This window comes from Dama dama, chromosome 15 (genome assembly GCF_033118175.1).
Source record: "Dama dama isolate Ldn47 chromosome 15, ASM3311817v1, whole genome shotgun sequence".
Taxonomy (NCBI): domain Eukaryota; kingdom Metazoa; phylum Chordata; class Mammalia; order Artiodactyla; family Cervidae; genus Dama; species Dama dama.
The window spans coordinates 79928871-79947584 of record NC_083695.1 but is presented as its reverse complement, the minus strand read 5'-3'; the positions used below and the strand labels follow the sequence as shown (position 1 = coordinate 79947584).

The window sequence follows — 18714 nt, the reverse complement described above, 5'->3', positions numbered from 1 at the left end:
ACATGGTAATCATAGCACTGATAACAGCTGCCATTTATAGGCTGATAATAATTATGCAACCAGTGCTGTCTTTCATTGATGACTGTGGGTGTATTACACACCCATGGTTCATTTATCACTCACATTTATTACTCCTCTGTGAGTAGACACTAGTATTATTATATTCATATCCCCATTTTACATAGGTGGAAGGTAAGACAGAGTTACATTTCCAGAAGTGGCAGAGCTGGGATCTGTACTTAGTGTTTTGGTCCAATGCACCAGCTCTGGACAATTAAGCAATATTGGATTCCCGAAGCACCTTTTCTAATTTATTCTTATTTATCCACTGCACTCATCCTTCTCTCAGACACAGACACATTCAAGGTTAGGGTGTATGAATAAGGAAGGTAGAGAGAAGAGAATACCCTTGAGGGTTCCCATCACTTAACTTCTTTGAGACCAATTGAAATCCAAGTGGAACAAGCTGAGCCCCGTTTGTCTTGGACAGGGGTGTGGTAAGGGGACCTTCTGCCTTAGGCATGCCTGATCCTGTCTCACTCCTGTGCTGACTCATTGTTAAGCTCCTTCAGGGCCAGGAAGATACCTATCCTTTACCTGTCTCATAGCCCTGCTCCGCCCTGGGCAGGGTGGGTTCTTGGCTCCTCACTCAGCACTTCTGATTTGACCAATGCAGAGGCTGGGACAGCCAGGGATCTCCAGCCATGGAAAGGCAATGTGACTTCCTTCAGTTGTGTGGTGAAGGAGTTTTCCCATTCGACATGCTCCAATGAGAAAGGGAAAGTACAAGTCTCTTTGGAATATTTTTTGTAGAATTTCTTTGCTCCCTCCTGGGAGAAATATTCGGAATATTTCAATATTCCAGTCCCTATCTGTGCTTCAGTTGGTCTCGACAACCCTCTTGCTGATGGCCCTGGGGGCTCTGCTTACCTGTGATCTCCCCACAAGTTTCTGCTTCAATAAGCCATTCTCAGCAGCTTCCTTTCCCATCAACTTTGGCAACTCCAATGGAAAAGCCAGAGGAACTAAACCTCCGGAATGACAGGAAGTCCCCGTGGGGGAACAGAATTAGCACATGTAGTTTTTGCCAGTGGCTTTGCGGCTGTGAGATGGGGACATGAGGAAGACAAGCCCTCAGTAATCTGGAACACGGAGGGCTGTGAGGGCAGAACCCACGTAGCCACCTGCCTTCTGGCTGTGTCTCCTGGCCTTTCCTTTCACAATACTTCCTGGAACATCCTGACAGCACTGTGAATAACAGTGACTGCGAGCACAGTGAACGCTTACTCTGCCCACGGACTCCACTCGTGGGAAGGGAGGCTTTGAAAAAGCCTCCGCACCACCCACAGTGAAGCAGCTTCTATTGTTTCCCACATTGTACAGTCCAAGCCTGAGCAGCTCAGGGGACCCAGGGATCTGCCCAAGGCCGTGAAGCCAGGAAGAGGTCGGGGGAGATTTGGTCCTTGGGATTCATGGCTATCAAGTCCAAGTTCCCTCCACTCAGCTCTCCTGTGTCAGATCTAGGTTTACAAAATGGATCCATCCCAGGGCTCACGGTGACACGGGGTTCACTGAAGGGAATATTCAAGTCCCCATTCAGTAGAAGGGACTTCAACAAGCTCACCAGGCTGAAAGTCTCAGGTCTGAGTGGTCCTCTTTAAGCTAAAGGAATAGCTGGACCATCCCCCTTGGGAAAATTCTTGGGTCACAGAAAGTATATGGGTGATTGCATGTATGTGATGGTGGAGACAGCCCAATCTAATGCTACCGGGTCTCTTTTCTCTGGAAACAGAAAAACTACAGGCAGAGGGTAGATGAGCTGAAGTTCACCAGTGTGGCCGACAGCTCCCAGATGGAGCATGCCAAGAAGAGCCAGGAACTGCAGAGCGGGGTGAGTCCCGGGCTGCCCTTTCTCCTGTGAGCTGCTGTGTCATGGGCCTGGGAACCTCCGGGACCACAGCAGGTGCTGCCCAGGCATGAGCCAGGAGCCAAAGAGCCTTCCCTTTAAATAGGCTGGACCCTTATTTCCACGGGCTTCCAGGCCTCCTTACCTCACTCACCATATTTCTTCTCTGGTTATTAAGGACAGATATCAACTGACATTGTTCCTTTTCAGTTTTCAATCTTGCCTAGTTCCTTCTTCTTTCTTTCTCCTTCTCTCTTTCTTATCAAGGACTCCAGAATTCTGGAGCCAGTAGAGAATTATCTTAGAGGAGGATAGCATTTGCTTGTGAGATGGGTACACTTCATGCCCACTTGCACTCAAATGTGGAAGGTAGAACAATGAAACACCACATATGTTATTTACGTTAGGGATCAACAGCTGAGCAAGTGTAGTTGCTACCATCTGGCCAGGACGTTCCTAGCTTTCCTTTCTAAAAGTCCAGATACATCTGCCAGAAAGGATGCAATTAATAATTCAGAGTTAGCAGAAAGCCACCGCATGGAAACTCAAGCTGGGAAGTGGGAGAGAAGGGAAGAGAAAAAGAGCAGGAGTGATTCAGTTTCCATGGAGAAGATGTTCACTCATGCCGCCTTTTTGGTCACTGTTCACTTTCCAGGTGTCACTACCTGTGGATGTGCTAGGTTTGATCATGGGGTGCAGGAGGCAGGAGTTACTTCTTATTTTTCCCACTTGGCCAGTCCATGTTCATCTTAGCCCTCTAGTGGGTCATTTTTGTGGCCATGGATACTGTGGATGGGAACAGCTTGGGGAAGTTGATGCCTCCTGGGAAAATGGGGCTTCTCTGCTGGCTCAGATGGTGAAGAATCTCCCTGCAATACAGGAAACTCAGGTTTGAGGGTCAGAAAGATCCCCTGAAGAAGGGAATGGCAACCCAATCCAGTATGCTTGCCTGAAGAAGCCCATGGACAAAGGAGTCTGGCAGGCTATAGTCCATGGGGTCACAAAGAGTCAGACATGACTGAGCTACTAACATTTTCACTTTCTTTAAGGGAAAATGAGAACCTTAGTGGGGTTCTCAGATTGGTCCCCTGGCCACATTTTCCTCCCAGCTGCTCACTGCTGCTGCTCATTCCCTCGTCGTCTCTTCTGCCTTAAGCCTCATTTCCTGCATGCTGCCAGCCAGCATCTGGCCCGATTGATCTTGTAATGGAGTTTCCATGTAAGACACAGAAGAACCGAGCAGCCAGCTGCCTCCTCCTTTGCTCCTGACCCAGCGTTCTCTCACAACAGGTGGCCTACAAGGCAGAGCACGAGCAGTCTGTCCATCAGTACAGCATTAGCAAAGACGAGCCTCTCTTCCTTCAGGCCCGAGCCAACGCTGCCAATCTCAGCGAGGTACAGTCCAGGGGGTGGGTGGCCGGGGGCTCTACTTTCCTATATGTAGGCACTGTAAAACCCAGCAGCTATATCAGTGTGTCTGTGTCCGGTGAGGCTGCGTACATCTGGTCATTGTAAACTCCTTACCAGTATTAGTGAGCAGGAGGTGCTTTCCTGGTGGCTCAGCGCTAAAGAATCTGCCTGCCAAACAGGAGATGCCAGTTCAATCCCTGGGTCAGGAAGATCACCTGGAGGAAGAAATGGCAACCCACTCTAGCATTCTTGCCTGGAAAATCCCAGGGACAGAGAAGCCTGGTGGGTTACAGGTCTGTGACCTGGTTTGAGGTCACAGAAGAGTTGCCACTGAGCAGTGGAGCACGCACACACGCACGCACGCACACATGCACGCACGCACACATGCAGACAACCTTTGGTAGGAATGAGCACTGACTATATGATGGAGGAGGAGGCGGTGGTTATTCTGGGGTTGGAGTTGAAACAGCATAAGAGTAGTGATAGAGAGGGGAGTGAATAAGAGCTCAGACATTGGCTCCAAACTGTCTGGGTTTTTAGCACTTACTAGGTATGCAACCGTGGGCAATTTCTTTGCTCTCAGCGGTCCCACTGGCGAACAAGGGCACTCCTAGTTCCCTCTACACTGAGTTGCCCCGAAGTCTCGGTGAGCTGATATATGGAAAGCACAGGGAAGAGCATGCTCAGGGAAATTATTCCTTAGGCACGAAAGCTTGCGGAGTTCCAACTTTTCTTCTCTGTCTTCTAAGGAAGGGCCTTTCTTGGCTCTTCTGCTGGGCTCCCAGGTCTTTGGGGTCCTGATGCAAATATTGGGGAGAGGGGGGAGAACTGGAAGGAGAAACAGAAGCTAAATTGATTCACACAGAGAAATGGAGGGAGCCTTAGATGGTAAAGAATCCACCTGCAATGCAGGAGACCTGGGTTCAATCCCTGGTTTGGGAAGATGTCCTGGAGAAGGAAATGTCTACCCACTCCAGGATTCTTGCCTGGAGAACCTCATGGACAGAGGAACCTAGTGGGCTACAGTCCATGGGGTCGCAAAGAGTTGGACACCACTGAGCAACTTTCACTTTCCAGAAGAAAGAACTTGAAATCTGGAGGTGGGGACAGGACAGGAAGTGGGAGGAGCAAAGGAAAGACTCACATGCAGTAGAGGCTGGGCTCAGAAAGAGAAAGGGGTGCACCAGGAGCAGCTGCTGGGCTGGTGGGGTGTGCAGACAGAGACGGGGAGCAGACTCTTTGGAAGTTCTGCTGGGTGTTATGCGGTGTCATTCCACCTATGACCTGTCACTAGACTTCTGTGAAGACTCTTAGTATTTTCCAGGGCTCTGGAGTTCAGTGTCTGCTTCTGTCATCCAAAGCCCTGTAAGGCAAGAGGCCTTAAGGTAGGAACAATAAGGCCTGCTTGTATTCAGGCTCTAGGTTTCTCTGGGTCTCAGGGTTTCTATGGAAGGATGTAATGGGTGTTTGCCCCCTGGGGAGGTTGTTGTAGAGTCTAAGGGAAGTCCTCTCACTTCAGGATGATCTCTTTTCTCCTAAATCCCCTTAGAAACTGTACAAGAGCAGCTGGGAAAACCAGAAGGCGAAAGCGTTTGATCTGCGTCTTGACTCCTTAGCCTTCCTGGCAGCCAAAGCCAAGAGGGACCTGGCCAGTGAGGTAAGTCAGTCCCCAGTTTGTACTCGGCACCGGGAATCCTGACGTCTATATCTGGGGGAGTCCGAAGGTGTCCTGGCAGGTTTTTCATCTCTCTGAGCCTCAGGATTCTAATCTGCAAAACGGAGAGAAGTATGACCATCTTGCAGTGAGATAATCGTGTGTCTAGCACACTGCCTGCCACACACTTGTTTTTGGTAAGTGGTCACTGGTATTATCACTAGTAGTAGCGTGAGTAGTAATCCAGACCACTCATTCTACAGGTAAACTGATGCCCAGAGACATTCCATGACTTTCTAGGGATGTGGAGGCCTGCTGAGGTTAAGAGTACAGGCTCGGGTGTTGGAATGACTCGGGGTAAAATCCCCGCTCCATCACCAAATAGCCTGTGACTCGGGGTAGGCTGTCTCACCTTTCAAAATCTCAGTGAACTCATGGGTAAATTGGTAATTGCAAAATGGTTATGAGGAAATGAGATGCATTGATGTGTGTTAAGTGTTCTGTAGCCCGGTGCTGTCTATTACGGTTCCGATGTGAGAGAAGGAGCTTAGGTTCTAAGTCTAACATTGGTGGCTCAGACAATAAAGAATCTGCTTGCAATGCAGGAGACCTGGGGAGCAGCTTTCACTTTCACTGCTTCCTTCATCGAGAAAGTCTTGCTTCCAAAAAAACCCCAAATATATATGTGTGTATACACATTCTCTATCTATTGTGTATGTATATGTAATAATATATATATACACACACAAAAATATACCCATAAAAGTGTATAGATATCAGCTGAACTAAACAATGGCTCGGCAGTGTGGTTGATATACATTATAACACAAACCCTTTGTCTCATCACAGACCAGCACTTGTCTATAGATGCGCTTTTGAGCGGCACAGATTTATACCATCTCTGGCTCATTATAAGAGTTCAGTGAATCATGGCGGATAGTGATCCTGTTGTTCTTGTTGGCAGATTTGAGAGTAGAGCCCACGTCTCCTGATGACCCCAGTAATGACAAAGTTGAAATGATGCCACACACCACCATCCTGCTACAATTTTCAAAGCATTTCCATATTTATTCTTTCTTCGGATCCTCATAAATCTTGGCCTAGTGTTTCTTTTTCAGGCCGGTGTGCTCCCTTTTGCTCCCCGTAACTCCTAAATATTTACATGTACCTCAGTTGTCTTTCATTTGAACTTCTTTCTGAAATAGCAGTTGTATTTTAGGTATTCTGTGTCTTTTTCATTTCGTGATGACTTTCCATACTATTCTCGCTGTTATCAAAAAAGATTACAAAGTGGCTTTCATGAAAGCAACAGGCCGCTTAAAAATAAACCCAGAAAGAGTAATCTCAAGTAATATAGAGACAAGGTGGAATTTCACCTGGAAATGGGGAGAAGACTGTTTGATAGCTGAACTTCGAGTTTAGTTCTGAGGTTCTGGCAGTGCAGGTGTAAAGGGAAATAATGAGTTGTAATGTTTTTTTTCAATATTTGATGAAAGGAACTATATCAGTTGTTCAAAGGAGGCACGCTTTTTATGACACTAATTCTGATAGGTTCTGTTGTATGGCTTTGTTTTAACTTTCTTGTGTGGCTTGACGCTTAATTCCTTTAGGAGATATCTGCTAAGGTACCCCTGCTCTCTTTCTCTCGTTTAGGTGAAGTACAAAGAGGATTATGAGAAATCCAGAGGGAAGCTCATTGGAGCTCAGGGTGCCCAGGGGGATTCGCAAATGAGCCACTCGCTGCAGATGTCCAAGCTTCAGAGTGAACTGGAATACAAGAAGAGCTTCGAGGACACCAAATCCCAGTGCCATGTCCCCCTGGACATGATCCACCTAGTGCATGCCCGCAAGGCTCAGCACTTAGCCACGGACATAGGCTATAAGACGGCATCCCATCACTTTACAGCTTTGCCCACAGACATGAAGGTGGAATGGGCCAAGAAGGCTTACGGTTTACAGAGTGATGTAAGCTCCTCGTGTGTGTGTGTGTATGTGTGTGTGTACGCTAGTGTTTCCCAAACCCTTCAGGACATAGTCTATTCTTTGAGATATCTGTTTCTGGATCCCTCAGTGGAAACGTTTAAGCTTCCTAGTGCTTTAATTTTACTCAGAGCTATGTCCATTTTAGATTTGGTACTACCAAACAAAATTATACAGCTTCCTTTTTCCTCTTGGCATTCTGATGGACATAGGTTATCTGTGTTTCTCCTTATTCCTGGGTTGGCGGGGGGATGTCTGTGTGACATTCTTAACTGTGACCCTGCCCGTGGAGAGAGCATTCTGGTACTCAGTCCAAGGTCAGTAGTCCTGTGTTTAGAAAGGGCAGCTTGCTAGTCCTCCACAGCCCTCTCCTCTTCCCCATTATGTTCTTTCGTCTTCAGTTGACTCTTGCACAGGAAAGTGGGCGAGCTGAAAAGACAGGTCAGCGACAGTCAGACTGTCGCCCGTGGAGGTGGGGTGGGGGCAGTGCGGACACACCCTTCCATGTAGAGCTGTTTTAGGTTGGAGAGGTGATCTGCTAGTTTCAGAGAGGTGTCCATACAAATGATTTTCCATTAAAACTACTACTCCTTCCATGGCAAAGAAAGAAATGAGAAATACCTCCCCTGCTGCCCTGCACTGAGGTTCTTAAGAAGGAATTGGCACTGTGGGAAGTCTCGCACGTCTTGTGAAATTCCCTCAGATAGCGCCCCACCCGGGTTCCGTTGTGGATTCTCATTTTCTTCTCCCCTGCGTGTTATTTTAAACAAGAAACCAGGGAAAGCAGACAATGAGGCCGCGCTTCTTCCCGAGGTTGCCGTGGACCTGTAATGAGGGATGCGACTGATGGGGGGCCCCCCTCCATCCAGCTTCACCCCCAGCAGTTTCGGGTGGGGCTAAAGCCACCATCTGCGGGTCGGCTCCAATTAAGGGAAACATTAATTTACATTTTGGAGCCCTACCTGTGACTGTGCAGAAACGGATAAGACAAAAGTGGCATCTAATTTGACTCAGCTGGCACCAAGGTGGCATCGGGGAGCCATTAATAGCCCTTTAAATGTCTGCACACCAACAATGGCCTGCCTTTTTTTTTTCCCCCTTTCTCCTTTGTCAGAACCAATACAGGGCAGATGTGAAGTGGATGAAAGGGACGGGCTGGGTCGCCACCGGGTCATTAAATGTGGAGCAGGCGAAGAAGGCAGGAGAACTCATTAGCGAGGTGAGATTCCCTGACAGCGTGCGGCGGGCCTGGCTGCATTAGGCGTGCGGCATTTCTGTATAAAATTAAAATAATTTCCACTCAAAAGGCAAAGAAAAAGGCAAAGCTACATGAAAGGCCTCCAAACCCAGACTAGGGCCAGTAATTAGAGGAAAACCACATACCAAACACACCCCAGTAGGGGCCCACAGAGCCCTGGCAAAAACAAAGTGGGTGACAAATGATATTATGAATAATAATGACAATCAAACAGAGCTCAATTGCTACCCACCAACTTACCTTTTTAATGAAGCAACACGGGAGAGATGATAAAAAGACACATTTATCGCACCCAGAAAGCCCTTTGGTGACTTCACGCACATTTTCTTCCTCTTTCTTTCTGAGGCAGGCAGTGTAAACAGTTTTTGAATATTCACGTGGTGTCGAACATGTGACACGGGTCTTTTTTTGTTGGAGGGCCTCATTTCTGTTTGAATCTCACCACTGTCTTCTTGCAGACACCCTGGTTGGACCCACAAGCTTCTGAAAGGAACTGCTTCCTTGCTTTTTAGGACAGTATCCTTGAGCAGATCTTTTAAAGACTAGGTGTGCGTTTCTCGACCTTGGCCCTGTGGACATTTTGATGACTCTTTGTTGTGGGGCTGTCCTGGGCCTTGCAGGGCATTTGGCAGCATTGCTGGCCTCTAAGCATTAGACGCTCACGGCACTCTTTCCCAGTCGTGACAAACAAATATGCCTTCAGACACTGTTGCAAGGTGGAGTGACTGCTCCTGGGACTTCAGAGTCATTTTGTCTCACATTCACAGAGAGGCTGCACACCCTCAATAAGCCAAATCCATTCTGTATGTAATGTCTGCTTCGGGAGGCGCTTGCTCAGCAGCCTGGTCTTTCTGGATGTTCCGGGGTGAGGAGGAGACATAATGACTATAGCCCCAGAAGACTTCAACCTTGAGACAGTGAGCAGCCTGGGACAGTGTTTTGGTCCCAGGTCCTCCTAAATATAAAGCTAAAGCAGAAAGACACCTGTAGTGTAAGCACATCTGCCAGGCATTGATAAAAATTTTCCCATGGGTGAGCATTCCAGTCACCTGACACGTCATAGTTTATGCATGATAAGTCGCTTCAGTCGTGTCCAACTCTTTGCAACCCCATGGACCGTAGCCTGCCAGATTCCTCTCGCCATGGGATTCTCCAGGCAAGGAGACCAGAGTGGGTGGCTGTGCCCTCCTCCAGGGGATCTTTCCCACCCAGGGATCAAACCAGCGTCTCTTATGTCTCCTACATTGGCAGGCGAGCTCTTTACCACTAGCACCACCTGGGAAGCCCAGTGTGTCACAGAGCTGATTTCAAAAATGGCCTTGCTCTGATTGACCTAATTTTTGGAAATTTTAGTGGACATTCAAGGCTCAGAAGACCCTGGGAGTTCTGTAGAGATTGTACTGCCCTAAGTATTAAATAATTCAGTCTTATTAAGGAGAAACTCCCTTAGGAGGGTGAACATGAGAAACTTACAGGAGGAATCTTTTAGAGTTGAAGATTCATGCTCCCAAACTCTCCATATTGGACCCACTCATAAAAATAAAGGCCGTTGTACACATCATTTAGACTTTGAGATGATTCCTTCATGTATTTAAGTCTGGAAGACAAGGGATCTTTTTTGGAACCATCTTTCCTATAGAGGCCTTAATTTTCCACCACATTTTGCAAACTTATTTAACAAATTTGCTTATCTTCCGTGCTTTGTGTGTGCTTACCCAGTTGTGTCCGACTCTTTGCGACCCCGTGGACTGTAACCCACAGGCTCCTCTGTCCATGGAGCAGGAAATGGAGCAGGTTGCCGTTTCCTATTCCAGGGGACACTCCATGCTTTATACAGGTCTTCAGACTTCAGGAAGGACATCTTTCAGCAAATTTTCCCAACCATCTCATTCCAGTTTGGCATGTTTCCAGTTTAGGGTCAAGTTGAATTGATTTCTTAGTTTTTAGATGGAATGCCAGGCTCTGTGAAAGAGCCACAGATGCACACACACTTGTCATTTAAACCAGGAGTTAGCAAACCTTTTTTTTTGTAAAGGACCTGATGGTAGATATTTTTGGTTTTGTGGGCCACCCCACTTCTGTTGTAACTACTCACCTCTACCATTGTGGCCAGATACAGCCATAGATAAACATGTAAATGAATGAGCATGACTGTGTTCTAATAAAACTTTATTTACAAAACAAATGATGGACCAAATTCAGCTGGACATTTAACTGTCTTCTTAAGATAATCCAGTATACAAATATTCAACCCGAAGGAAGTGTTTCTAAAATAATTGTTTGATTGGATAAAGGATACACTTCATAATTCCATTAAGAAAGCAACCGTTTTACTCTCCTGGAACTGTACTTTGATTAAAAAAAAAAACAAATTAACTTAAGCATGATTTTCAGAATATTTCAAAATTGGGTATCTCAGACTTTGTTAGCATTTGTATTTCTTGTAACCCTTATTGTTTGTTTCAGTCTCTTTCAAATTGTCTGATGATTCCTTTCAATAATAGCACTCTTTTTCTTGTTATTATAACATTTATAGAATTATTGCATATGTTAACTGAACCAGGTTGTAGGATCACTGACTGTTAAAGTAAGGGTTTTGACTGTGATATCTCTTCCAAGTTCTTTTGTGGAAGGAACTTAGAAAGCTTCAATGATAAATGTAACTATGAATGTTCTTTCTTGCTTGGAAGACCCAAACTATGTAAACAACTGCAAGACAGTATCTGAAGGCTATATAAAGAATCCTTTCCTAAGTGTGTATCCTACAGTATTTACCCATATAACCTAATTTTGAGCTGTTTTCTTTGCACCAGGTAGAAATACTTTAATGTTAATTGACATGAGGTTATTCTTAAATTGAAACAAATATTAACCTGAAGGCACCTAGGATATAAAGATGGAGGAAGCCGAATAATAATTACGTTCACAAATTCACTCTAATCTCAAGCAACCTATGATTTTCTCTTTCAAATGGCATGAAAGAGCAGCACAAAATTCACAGCTTTGATCTTTTTCTGCTCAACAGAAGAAGTACCGGCAGCATCCAGATGCTTTGAAGTTTACCAGTATTAAAGACACTCCGGAGATGGTCCAGGCCAGAATTAGTTATACCCAAGCAGTGGATGTAAGTGATAATGTATATACATCATGACTCTAAGAGTGGGCTCTTCTTTCAACCCTGCGATTGAAGCTGAGGGGTTCTTGGCTTGCTCCTTCTGTTGTTCTAAGGATGAAGGAGCTTCTTATCCTTTGCTGAGACTCACCTTAGCGGGGGTGCCTCTTCATCAGGATGCAAATGGGGTGTTACCGCTGCTCTTAGCTGCCAAGTGGGGCGCCACCACCCCAGTGCCCCCAGCTTTCATTCCTTCCCATTTGCATGTCTCCAGGATTTGTCTGAGGTCAAGGCCTTTTCCCCTCTCCTTTTGTTTTGAAACATTGTTTTCAGAAATGGGACTTTGGGGCGAAATTCTTTTATGATTGGAATATTTAGGAATTGGAATGCTTAGGGTTTCTTGGGACCCAGGGCAGGAATTCTGGCTTTCTGAATTCCCCTAAAGACTTCAAAAGTGATTTGAATCTGATTTATGTACATTAGACTAACTTTCAAGCCATTTCCCATCTTCCCTTTATAAAGTGAAACCAAGATCTGGCCTTTTGCCTCTCAGCGCAGGGTTCCTTGGAGACTGGGAAGAATGACGAGGTCCTCTAAAAATTCATGTTAAGACAGGATTAGCCCTGTTTGGCTGATTCTACTGAGAGGGGCCCCTGGGTCATTACGCAGGACAGACAGGCCTTTAAAATATCTTCAGACCTTTTAACTTGCCATGAGGGAAATTGACAAACCTTGGTGGGGAGGAGTTGCCAAACGTCTCCCTTGCTTCCCAATTGAAGAAATTACTCCTGTTGTGCCATATTCGATAGTCATTCTGAGATGGCTCGAGTGCCTATCTGAATATGTTATGGGATGGTTTACAGACTTACGGGTTTAGAAGTTTTATTATTTCTTGACCATCAGCCCGTCAGAAGCAAATTTAATTCTGAGAAGCATAGATGGTCAAACAAGAACTTGTGTAGGAAGAGAAAAAAAAATACCTGCTTTTTCCTTATCCTAACCAACTCTAGGGGGCACTGCTGTGATACGTAGAAACTTGGACACGTCTAATAAGATTTGGGATGGAAAGCCCGGTTTAGAAACTTTCTCTGGTGGTGGATGCCAACTCCATGTGTCACTGCTAACTGCTAGAATTATCATAAGCCCAGATCAGAGATCTGGATGGACAGAGCCCCAGACCCACCCAACCCACCGAGAAGAGGTTTATTAGTTAGCATAAGAATCCTTGAGGTGGCAGGGATGGGGGGAGGATGGAGGTAGGTCCAGGGAAAATCTCAGCTGTGGAAGAACCATTCTCTCTCGTGCCTGCTGTATTTTGAGGTCCTGTCCTTGTTTGTTCAGCCGCTCAGTCGTGTCAGCTCTTTGCCACACCGTGGGCTGCTGCACACCAGGCTTCCCTGTCTTGCCGTATCTCCTGGAGTTTGCTCAAATTCATGTCCATTGAGTCTGTGATGCCATCCAACCATCTCATCCTCAGCCGCATGTCCTCTTCTAGCTCACAGTTAATAACAAAATTCCTAGAGATTAACCAGACCTCATTCTCTCATTGGACACCCATCTCAGCAGTGTGCTCCAAGGGGAGTGTTCACTGAGAGGGCAGGTTTCAGCCTGTCAGGTTCTGGGCTGGGAAGTAGAACTCGGGAGGGAGTGAAGTGCATGTCACCGGGGAGAGGATCACTGTGCAGTCCTGGAGGAGGCAGGACACCCAAGATCCTGTCTCCACGGGGAGGGAACGTCGGCAGCGCCTTTGTCTCCTGGAGGGTAACCTGGCTGATGGCTGCGTGGGGGAGGCTTCTGGGTTTAATGCAAAACCTCTCTGCATCCACAGAGGTTATACCGGGAACAAGGAGAAAACCTAAAGCATCATTACACACAGACCGCCGACCTCCCTGAAGTCCTGCTGGCCAAGCTGAATGCCATGAATATCAGCGAGGTGAGGCTGATGGAGGGGAAAGGGAAAGTGTTAGTCTGTCAATCACGTTCGACTCTTTGTGACCCCACGGACTGTAGCCCACGAGGCTCCTCTGTGCATGGAATTCTCCAGGCAAGAATACTGGAGTGGGTAGCCATTCCCTTCTGTAGGAGATCTTTCCGACCCAGGGATCGAACTTGGGTCTCCTGCATTACAGGCAGCTTCTTTACACGTGAGCCACCAGGGAAGCCCTGATGGAGGGGTTGCTGGTTTTAATTGCGGGAGATCCTGGACCTGCACGGTGGCACCGCACCCGTGCTGGGAAGCATCCCGCACTCCTGCTTTCGGTTTAATGCTCTGCTGTCACCGAAATGTGCAAGGTTTCTGACAAGGGGCCCCATGTTTGCCTTTGCGATGGACCCTGCACACTGTGTGGCTGGTCGTGCAGAAAAGCCAAGCACATTGATGAGGATGAGAATAGGAAAACTTCCTTCATACAAAGGGCATTTATACCGAGGGGCTGGAATCTAGGTGAAGCCCTATTTTCTATATAGAAGCTATATTCTATAGCCTCATAATATAGGTGAAGACATCCAGCCAAAGAGAGACTTGGGAGACCGAGCTCTTTCCTTCCCTCATCCCTGTCAGCAGCCCCCTTGCCTCTTCTTCAGCGGAGACAGTCGAATCCTCTTGATTCTCCGTCAGGAGCTGTGCACCTCCAGCCTCATGCCTCCTTCTTCCAATCAACTTGCTGCTCAGAACAGTCTGGTTCTGACTCCAGAGCTCTTGCCTTTTAAACCCCAGCCCCAGCCCCACGGCACTCCCCTCCAAGGCTGGACACGAGGCAGGTTCCAACTCTCGGTTGGTTTTTGCCAGGCCACAGTGATCTCTTAATTGGGGGGGAACACGTCACAAGAAACCAGGTTCTTGTTTTGATCGTGGGAATTTAGGAAAGGTCTTTATTGGTGCCCGTCTTCTCAACAGACACGTTATAAGGAATCCTGGAGCAAACTTCGAGACGGTGGCTATAAATTGAGACTGGATGCCATTCCGTTCCAGGCAGCAAAGGCTTCTGGCGAAATCATAAGTGATGTGAGCTTCACACCCGCGTTCCTGTGACAATGTTTAATACTCACCCATTTGTATTCCTTTTGCCCCTAACCCCTGCCTTCTTTTGCCTGTGGCTAATATCCTCTCCTATCCCCAACTGACTGTGTCAGGGCCATCAGATAACGACCGGTGAGAAAGAACATGCCTTACAACAACAACAAAAATCCCCTAGCCGGGGTACAAAGCTGATGCTGGTCTGTAAATATGGACCCCGGGCAGATGAAACGCACCCTCCGCCAAGCGCTTTCCTAGAGCCAGTCCCTGTGAAGAGACTGTTAACAATGCACCCACCTTCCTCCCAGCCTGGGCCGCCCAAGCGCTCTCTTGTCCTGCCATTTCACATCCCAGCCCTTTAGTCATTGGGAGGCTTGCATATGAAAGAATAGGCCTTTTGACGACTCCCGCGCCTTTTCTTTCAACTCACCCAGTTACTGTCAAAAGAACAAAACATTTTTTGCCCAATACCCACCTCTTCCATTCCGTGTCCCTTGTCCCCGAGCTGTTACTCTCTCCCGCTCTCTTTCCCTTTAGTACAAATACAAAGAGGCATTTGAGAAAATGAAAGGGCAGATGCTCGGCTCCCGGAGCTTGGAAGATGATATCAGCCTTGCACATTCAGTGTACGCGAGCTCTCTGCAGAGCCAAGTAAGTGGGAGAGAACTCAGTGGAGCCTGGACCCCCAAACCTAATGATGACACACAGCCCACAGATGTCCTGTGTCCTTCTGGTTGTGGGTTTTGGCTCTGTCCCGGCTAGCTGGGTGGCATGGTCAGGACCCTTGGCCCCTCTGGGCTTCAGCTTCTTCCTCGGTCAAGTGAGAGACTGAGCATTCTTTGATTCTCTCATTCTATGATGTTGACCAGCGGCCACAAATGGAGGCCTGTGGGTTGGGTTTTGGACTGCAGAAGTATTTTGTTGGGTCTGCAGAGAAAATGAATTGCAGACTTTTCAAAATGGGAAACTTGGCATGAAAGTTTTAAAGTTCTGTGCCGAAGCCAGGCCTGGATTCCTCAAGGCTACCGTTGAAGTTGATTACTGAGAGCCCCATTTAGAAGGGATCTGTGCCCTCCTGGTCATGCAGCCAAGCCCTGCTCACCCACTTCCTCCTTCATTCAATTATGCTACCTATCTGGCTCCTGGTGACATCTGGGTTTGCACCCCTTGACTTTGATCCTCTGGTTGCTGGTACATGCGTGTATGGTATCTCCTTGTACATATGTGAGTTGGCTAATGGCTGGGATGAAATCTAACATGTGTCCGACATGTAGCAGAGGGCTACACACTTTAACACACAGTGCTTCATTTAATCATCAGCTTATTTCTAGGAACATTGTTTGTTCATCCTGGTTACTGGTAAGGAAACCTAGACCCTGAGTGTCTCAGTCCCTTGCCCAAGGTCAGCTGGAAAGGGGCAGAGCTGCACATGGAGCCAGCTCTCCATCACGTGCTCTCTCCACAGCTTCTCTGCCTCAGTTTCCCTGTTTCTAACACTTCTTTCCACTTTCCGTACCAGGGTGGGATTGGACATGAATTGTCTGTGGCTTTTAACTAGGGGTTGGGGGAGGATGAGCAGAAGTGGGGGTGGGTGGTTAGGAAGGAGGGTGGGCGGAGCTTGGAGGGCAGTGAGAAGACTGGAGGAAGAAGAGATGGCGATTATGCATCTGACTCCTCAGAAAGCTCAGAGTGAGCTTCGAGGACCTTCAGACAGCTCCTCCGAGGACTGGGGTGGAGCTTGAGGTCTGCAAATGGGCCTCCCCCTTCCTGCTGCAGGATGTGTGTTGGGCTCTTGGGAACTCATCCCTCAGAACTGGCTTTTCAAGCATCTGCCCGCTGCTCCCGGTTCCCAGATTTACTAGGATGTCGTTGTCTAGTGTTTGAAGACGCTGTCCATTAGCTAGCGTAGGGGGAGAAAGCCTGGTGTCTCAGTCTGAACTTGTGAGGGTGATAAGAAGTGCTGGGGAGCAGGAGGCAGCTCAGCCATGCCGCCTCTTGCTTTTTGAAAGCGAGACGATCTCGACTTGAACTAGGGAACCACTGAGATTTTATCTGCCCCTTGAACTTCTGTATTTTCCCCAAGTGGGGGAGCCCTGAGCCTGGGTCCCAATCAATGACCGCAAAGAGCTGAGAGTGGCGAATGGCAGGACCTAGAGATAAGTCCTGCTTATTAAGCCAGTCCCCGTAAGAAAGGAGGACTGGGCCTGCCAAGAACACCTCTCGGGGCTCACCTGGGACAATCGCAGCACGTTGTTCTCCCTTGTGGCCCTGATGTAAACGGCGGCTTTAAAATAACTGTTGATCTGTCTGCCCATCTAGGTGAATTACAAGAAAGACTTTGAACACTCAAAGGCGCAGTTCCATCTGCCGTTGGACATGGTAACCCTGGTGCATGCCAAGAAGGCTCAGACCCTGGCCAGCGACCAGGACTACAGACACCCACTCCCCCAGTACACGTCCTTGGCCGAGGACCTGAGGCTTAGCTGTGCCAAGAGAGCTCACAAGTTGCAGAGTGAGGTAAGGGGAACTGCCTCTCTCTTCGGGCTCTTTTCCTCTTAAATTTGACTGTGAGGCAGTGACCCACAAGCTCCTGTTGGCTCAGTGGGGGCTCCAGAGATGAAGAATCCTATACCTGGGATTTCTTTTGAAGCACTGCCCCTGTTGTTCCTGCCTTGCTCTTCATAAGCCCAGTCACATAAATCTATTAATAACAGCAACAATTTATTGAGTGTGTTAAGTGTGTGTTTAGTCGCTCAGTTGTGTCTGACTTTGTCACCCTATGAACTTAACTTTCCCCTGTGGAGCCCGCCAGGCTCCTCTATCCATGGAACTCTCCAGGCAAGAATACTGGAGTGGGTTGCCATTTCCTTCTCCAATTTATTGAATATTTCTGCTGAATTCTAGGCATTGCGTTTATAAGCATTGTCTCTTTTAATACTCAAAATAACCCGATAGTTTTTATCCCCAATTTGCAGAGAAACTATAGTGAGTCTCAAAGACGTTAAATAGCTCATGCAAGATCACAAAACTATAAATGAGAAAGGGGGTGCTGAGTTTGGAGGGAGGTCAAGGAAAATGCCTTTGAGGCTCACGGTTTAGCATGTTCAGGACTTGTCAGTGGTGTTGTTTCTGGCCCAGGTTGGGCTGGGGGTTCCTCTAGGAGCCTCATATGTTCCTGGGTCACCCGTCTTCTGAAGAGGCCTGAGGTCTGCCCAGAGAGGTGCTCAGAGCCCCTTTGGAACTAACCCAATTCAGGCAGAGAAGAGTGTCGGGCGGTTCTTGTTCAGTCGCTCAGTCATGTCCGACTCTGTGACCCCATGGACTGCAGCACGCCAGGCTTCCCTGTCTTTCACCATCTCCCGGAGTTTGCTCAGACTCTGTCCATTGAGCCAATGAGACAGAGCGCAGGGAAATCAGGGCCCCAGAGACCATCCCTGGGCCCCCCTAAGGAATCTCCCGAGGCCGTCACAGTCCCCCCAAGTGCGTTTCTAGCTCATGCTGCCCATTTTCTTAAGCAGCCAGGCCTGGGAGCATTGGGACGTGTTGAAGAATTTCCTCACTTACCGATGTATCTTCCCAACAGGCAGCAGCATCCTTTTTGGTGCTCATCTTATCCCCCAGCTTGCTACATTTCCATTGCTGGGAGATTTGCAAGTAATGGGCCTGAGTTGGAAATAAGACAAGCTCTCCCCGCCACACCCCTCCCCCTGAAAAAAAAAACCAGCTTTCTGGTTTGGCAGAGCCTGAGAGCTGAGTGGCGCTCAGATCTGGGTAGCTGTCATCTGTTGGAATTTTCTGCCCGTGTGCGGCGTTTACTGAGTGACATAAACTGTCGGGAACCCAGGAGCAGCTGGAGGAACTAGCGAGCCGCCACGCTCAGCTCAGGGACCCGTTTGTCACTTGAGCAGAGCCCTGGCTGTCCCTGCCTCTCATTGCCTTAGCAATTGGAAGGAGACACACCCAGGGGGTGCCTCGGTGGCTGAAGGGGAGTGAATTTGAGGCCCTCTTTAAACTGTCAGCCCAGACCCTTCCGGTACACCTCCCCCACCCCCGCCCCCATCCCCGCAGACTCGGGGCTTTGTCAGATTATTCTGGATTCATTTATTAGTTCTTTCTTAACCCATGATTAATTCATGCCGCCCTCTGCTGCTGGGGTTTGTTTTGAAGACCTATTAAATCATTTCCACATTTGCCCCAAGACAGCTGACTTTCTAACCACAATCCGCTCCAGCGATTATTTTTTGATAGCCCACATGAAAATAAAAATCCGCTGAGCACCCCTCTAACAGCTACAGAGACGAGTGACAGCAGAGTTATTTTCTTCTGACCTACATTTGTGTTTCCCTAATGAGCATTTGCCCAGAAGCCTGTGTGCGCT

At 47.8% G+C, this 18714-nt stretch overlaps 1 protein-coding gene across 8 annotated transcripts in view; it reads left to right on the top strand.

Annotated features, from left to right (window-relative positions):
* The window catches only part of NRAP (nebulin related anchoring protein), an 83682-nt gene that overhangs the window by 43232 nt on the left and 21736 nt on the right, over positions 1-18714 (top strand). For 7 of the 8 annotated variants that reach the window (XM_061162704.1, XM_061162703.1, XM_061162700.1 and 4 more), the window contains 10 exons: positions 1793-1891; positions 3197-3301; positions 4866-4973; positions 6624-6935; positions 8065-8169; positions 11234-11332; positions 13149-13253; positions 14217-14324; positions 14874-14987; positions 16656-16853. In XM_061162704.1, coding sequence (XP_061018687.1) covers positions 1793-1891; positions 3197-3301; positions 4866-4973; positions 6624-6935; positions 8065-8169; positions 11234-11332; positions 13149-13253; positions 14217-14324; positions 14874-14987; positions 16656-16853 — 1353 coding nt within the window. The remainder of the gene's footprint in view (positions 1-1792; positions 1892-3196; positions 3302-4865; positions 4974-6623; positions 6936-8064; positions 8170-11233; positions 11333-13148; positions 13254-14216; positions 14325-14873; positions 14988-16655; positions 16854-18714) is intronic. The other variant, XM_061162702.1, reaches the window with a different exon arrangement.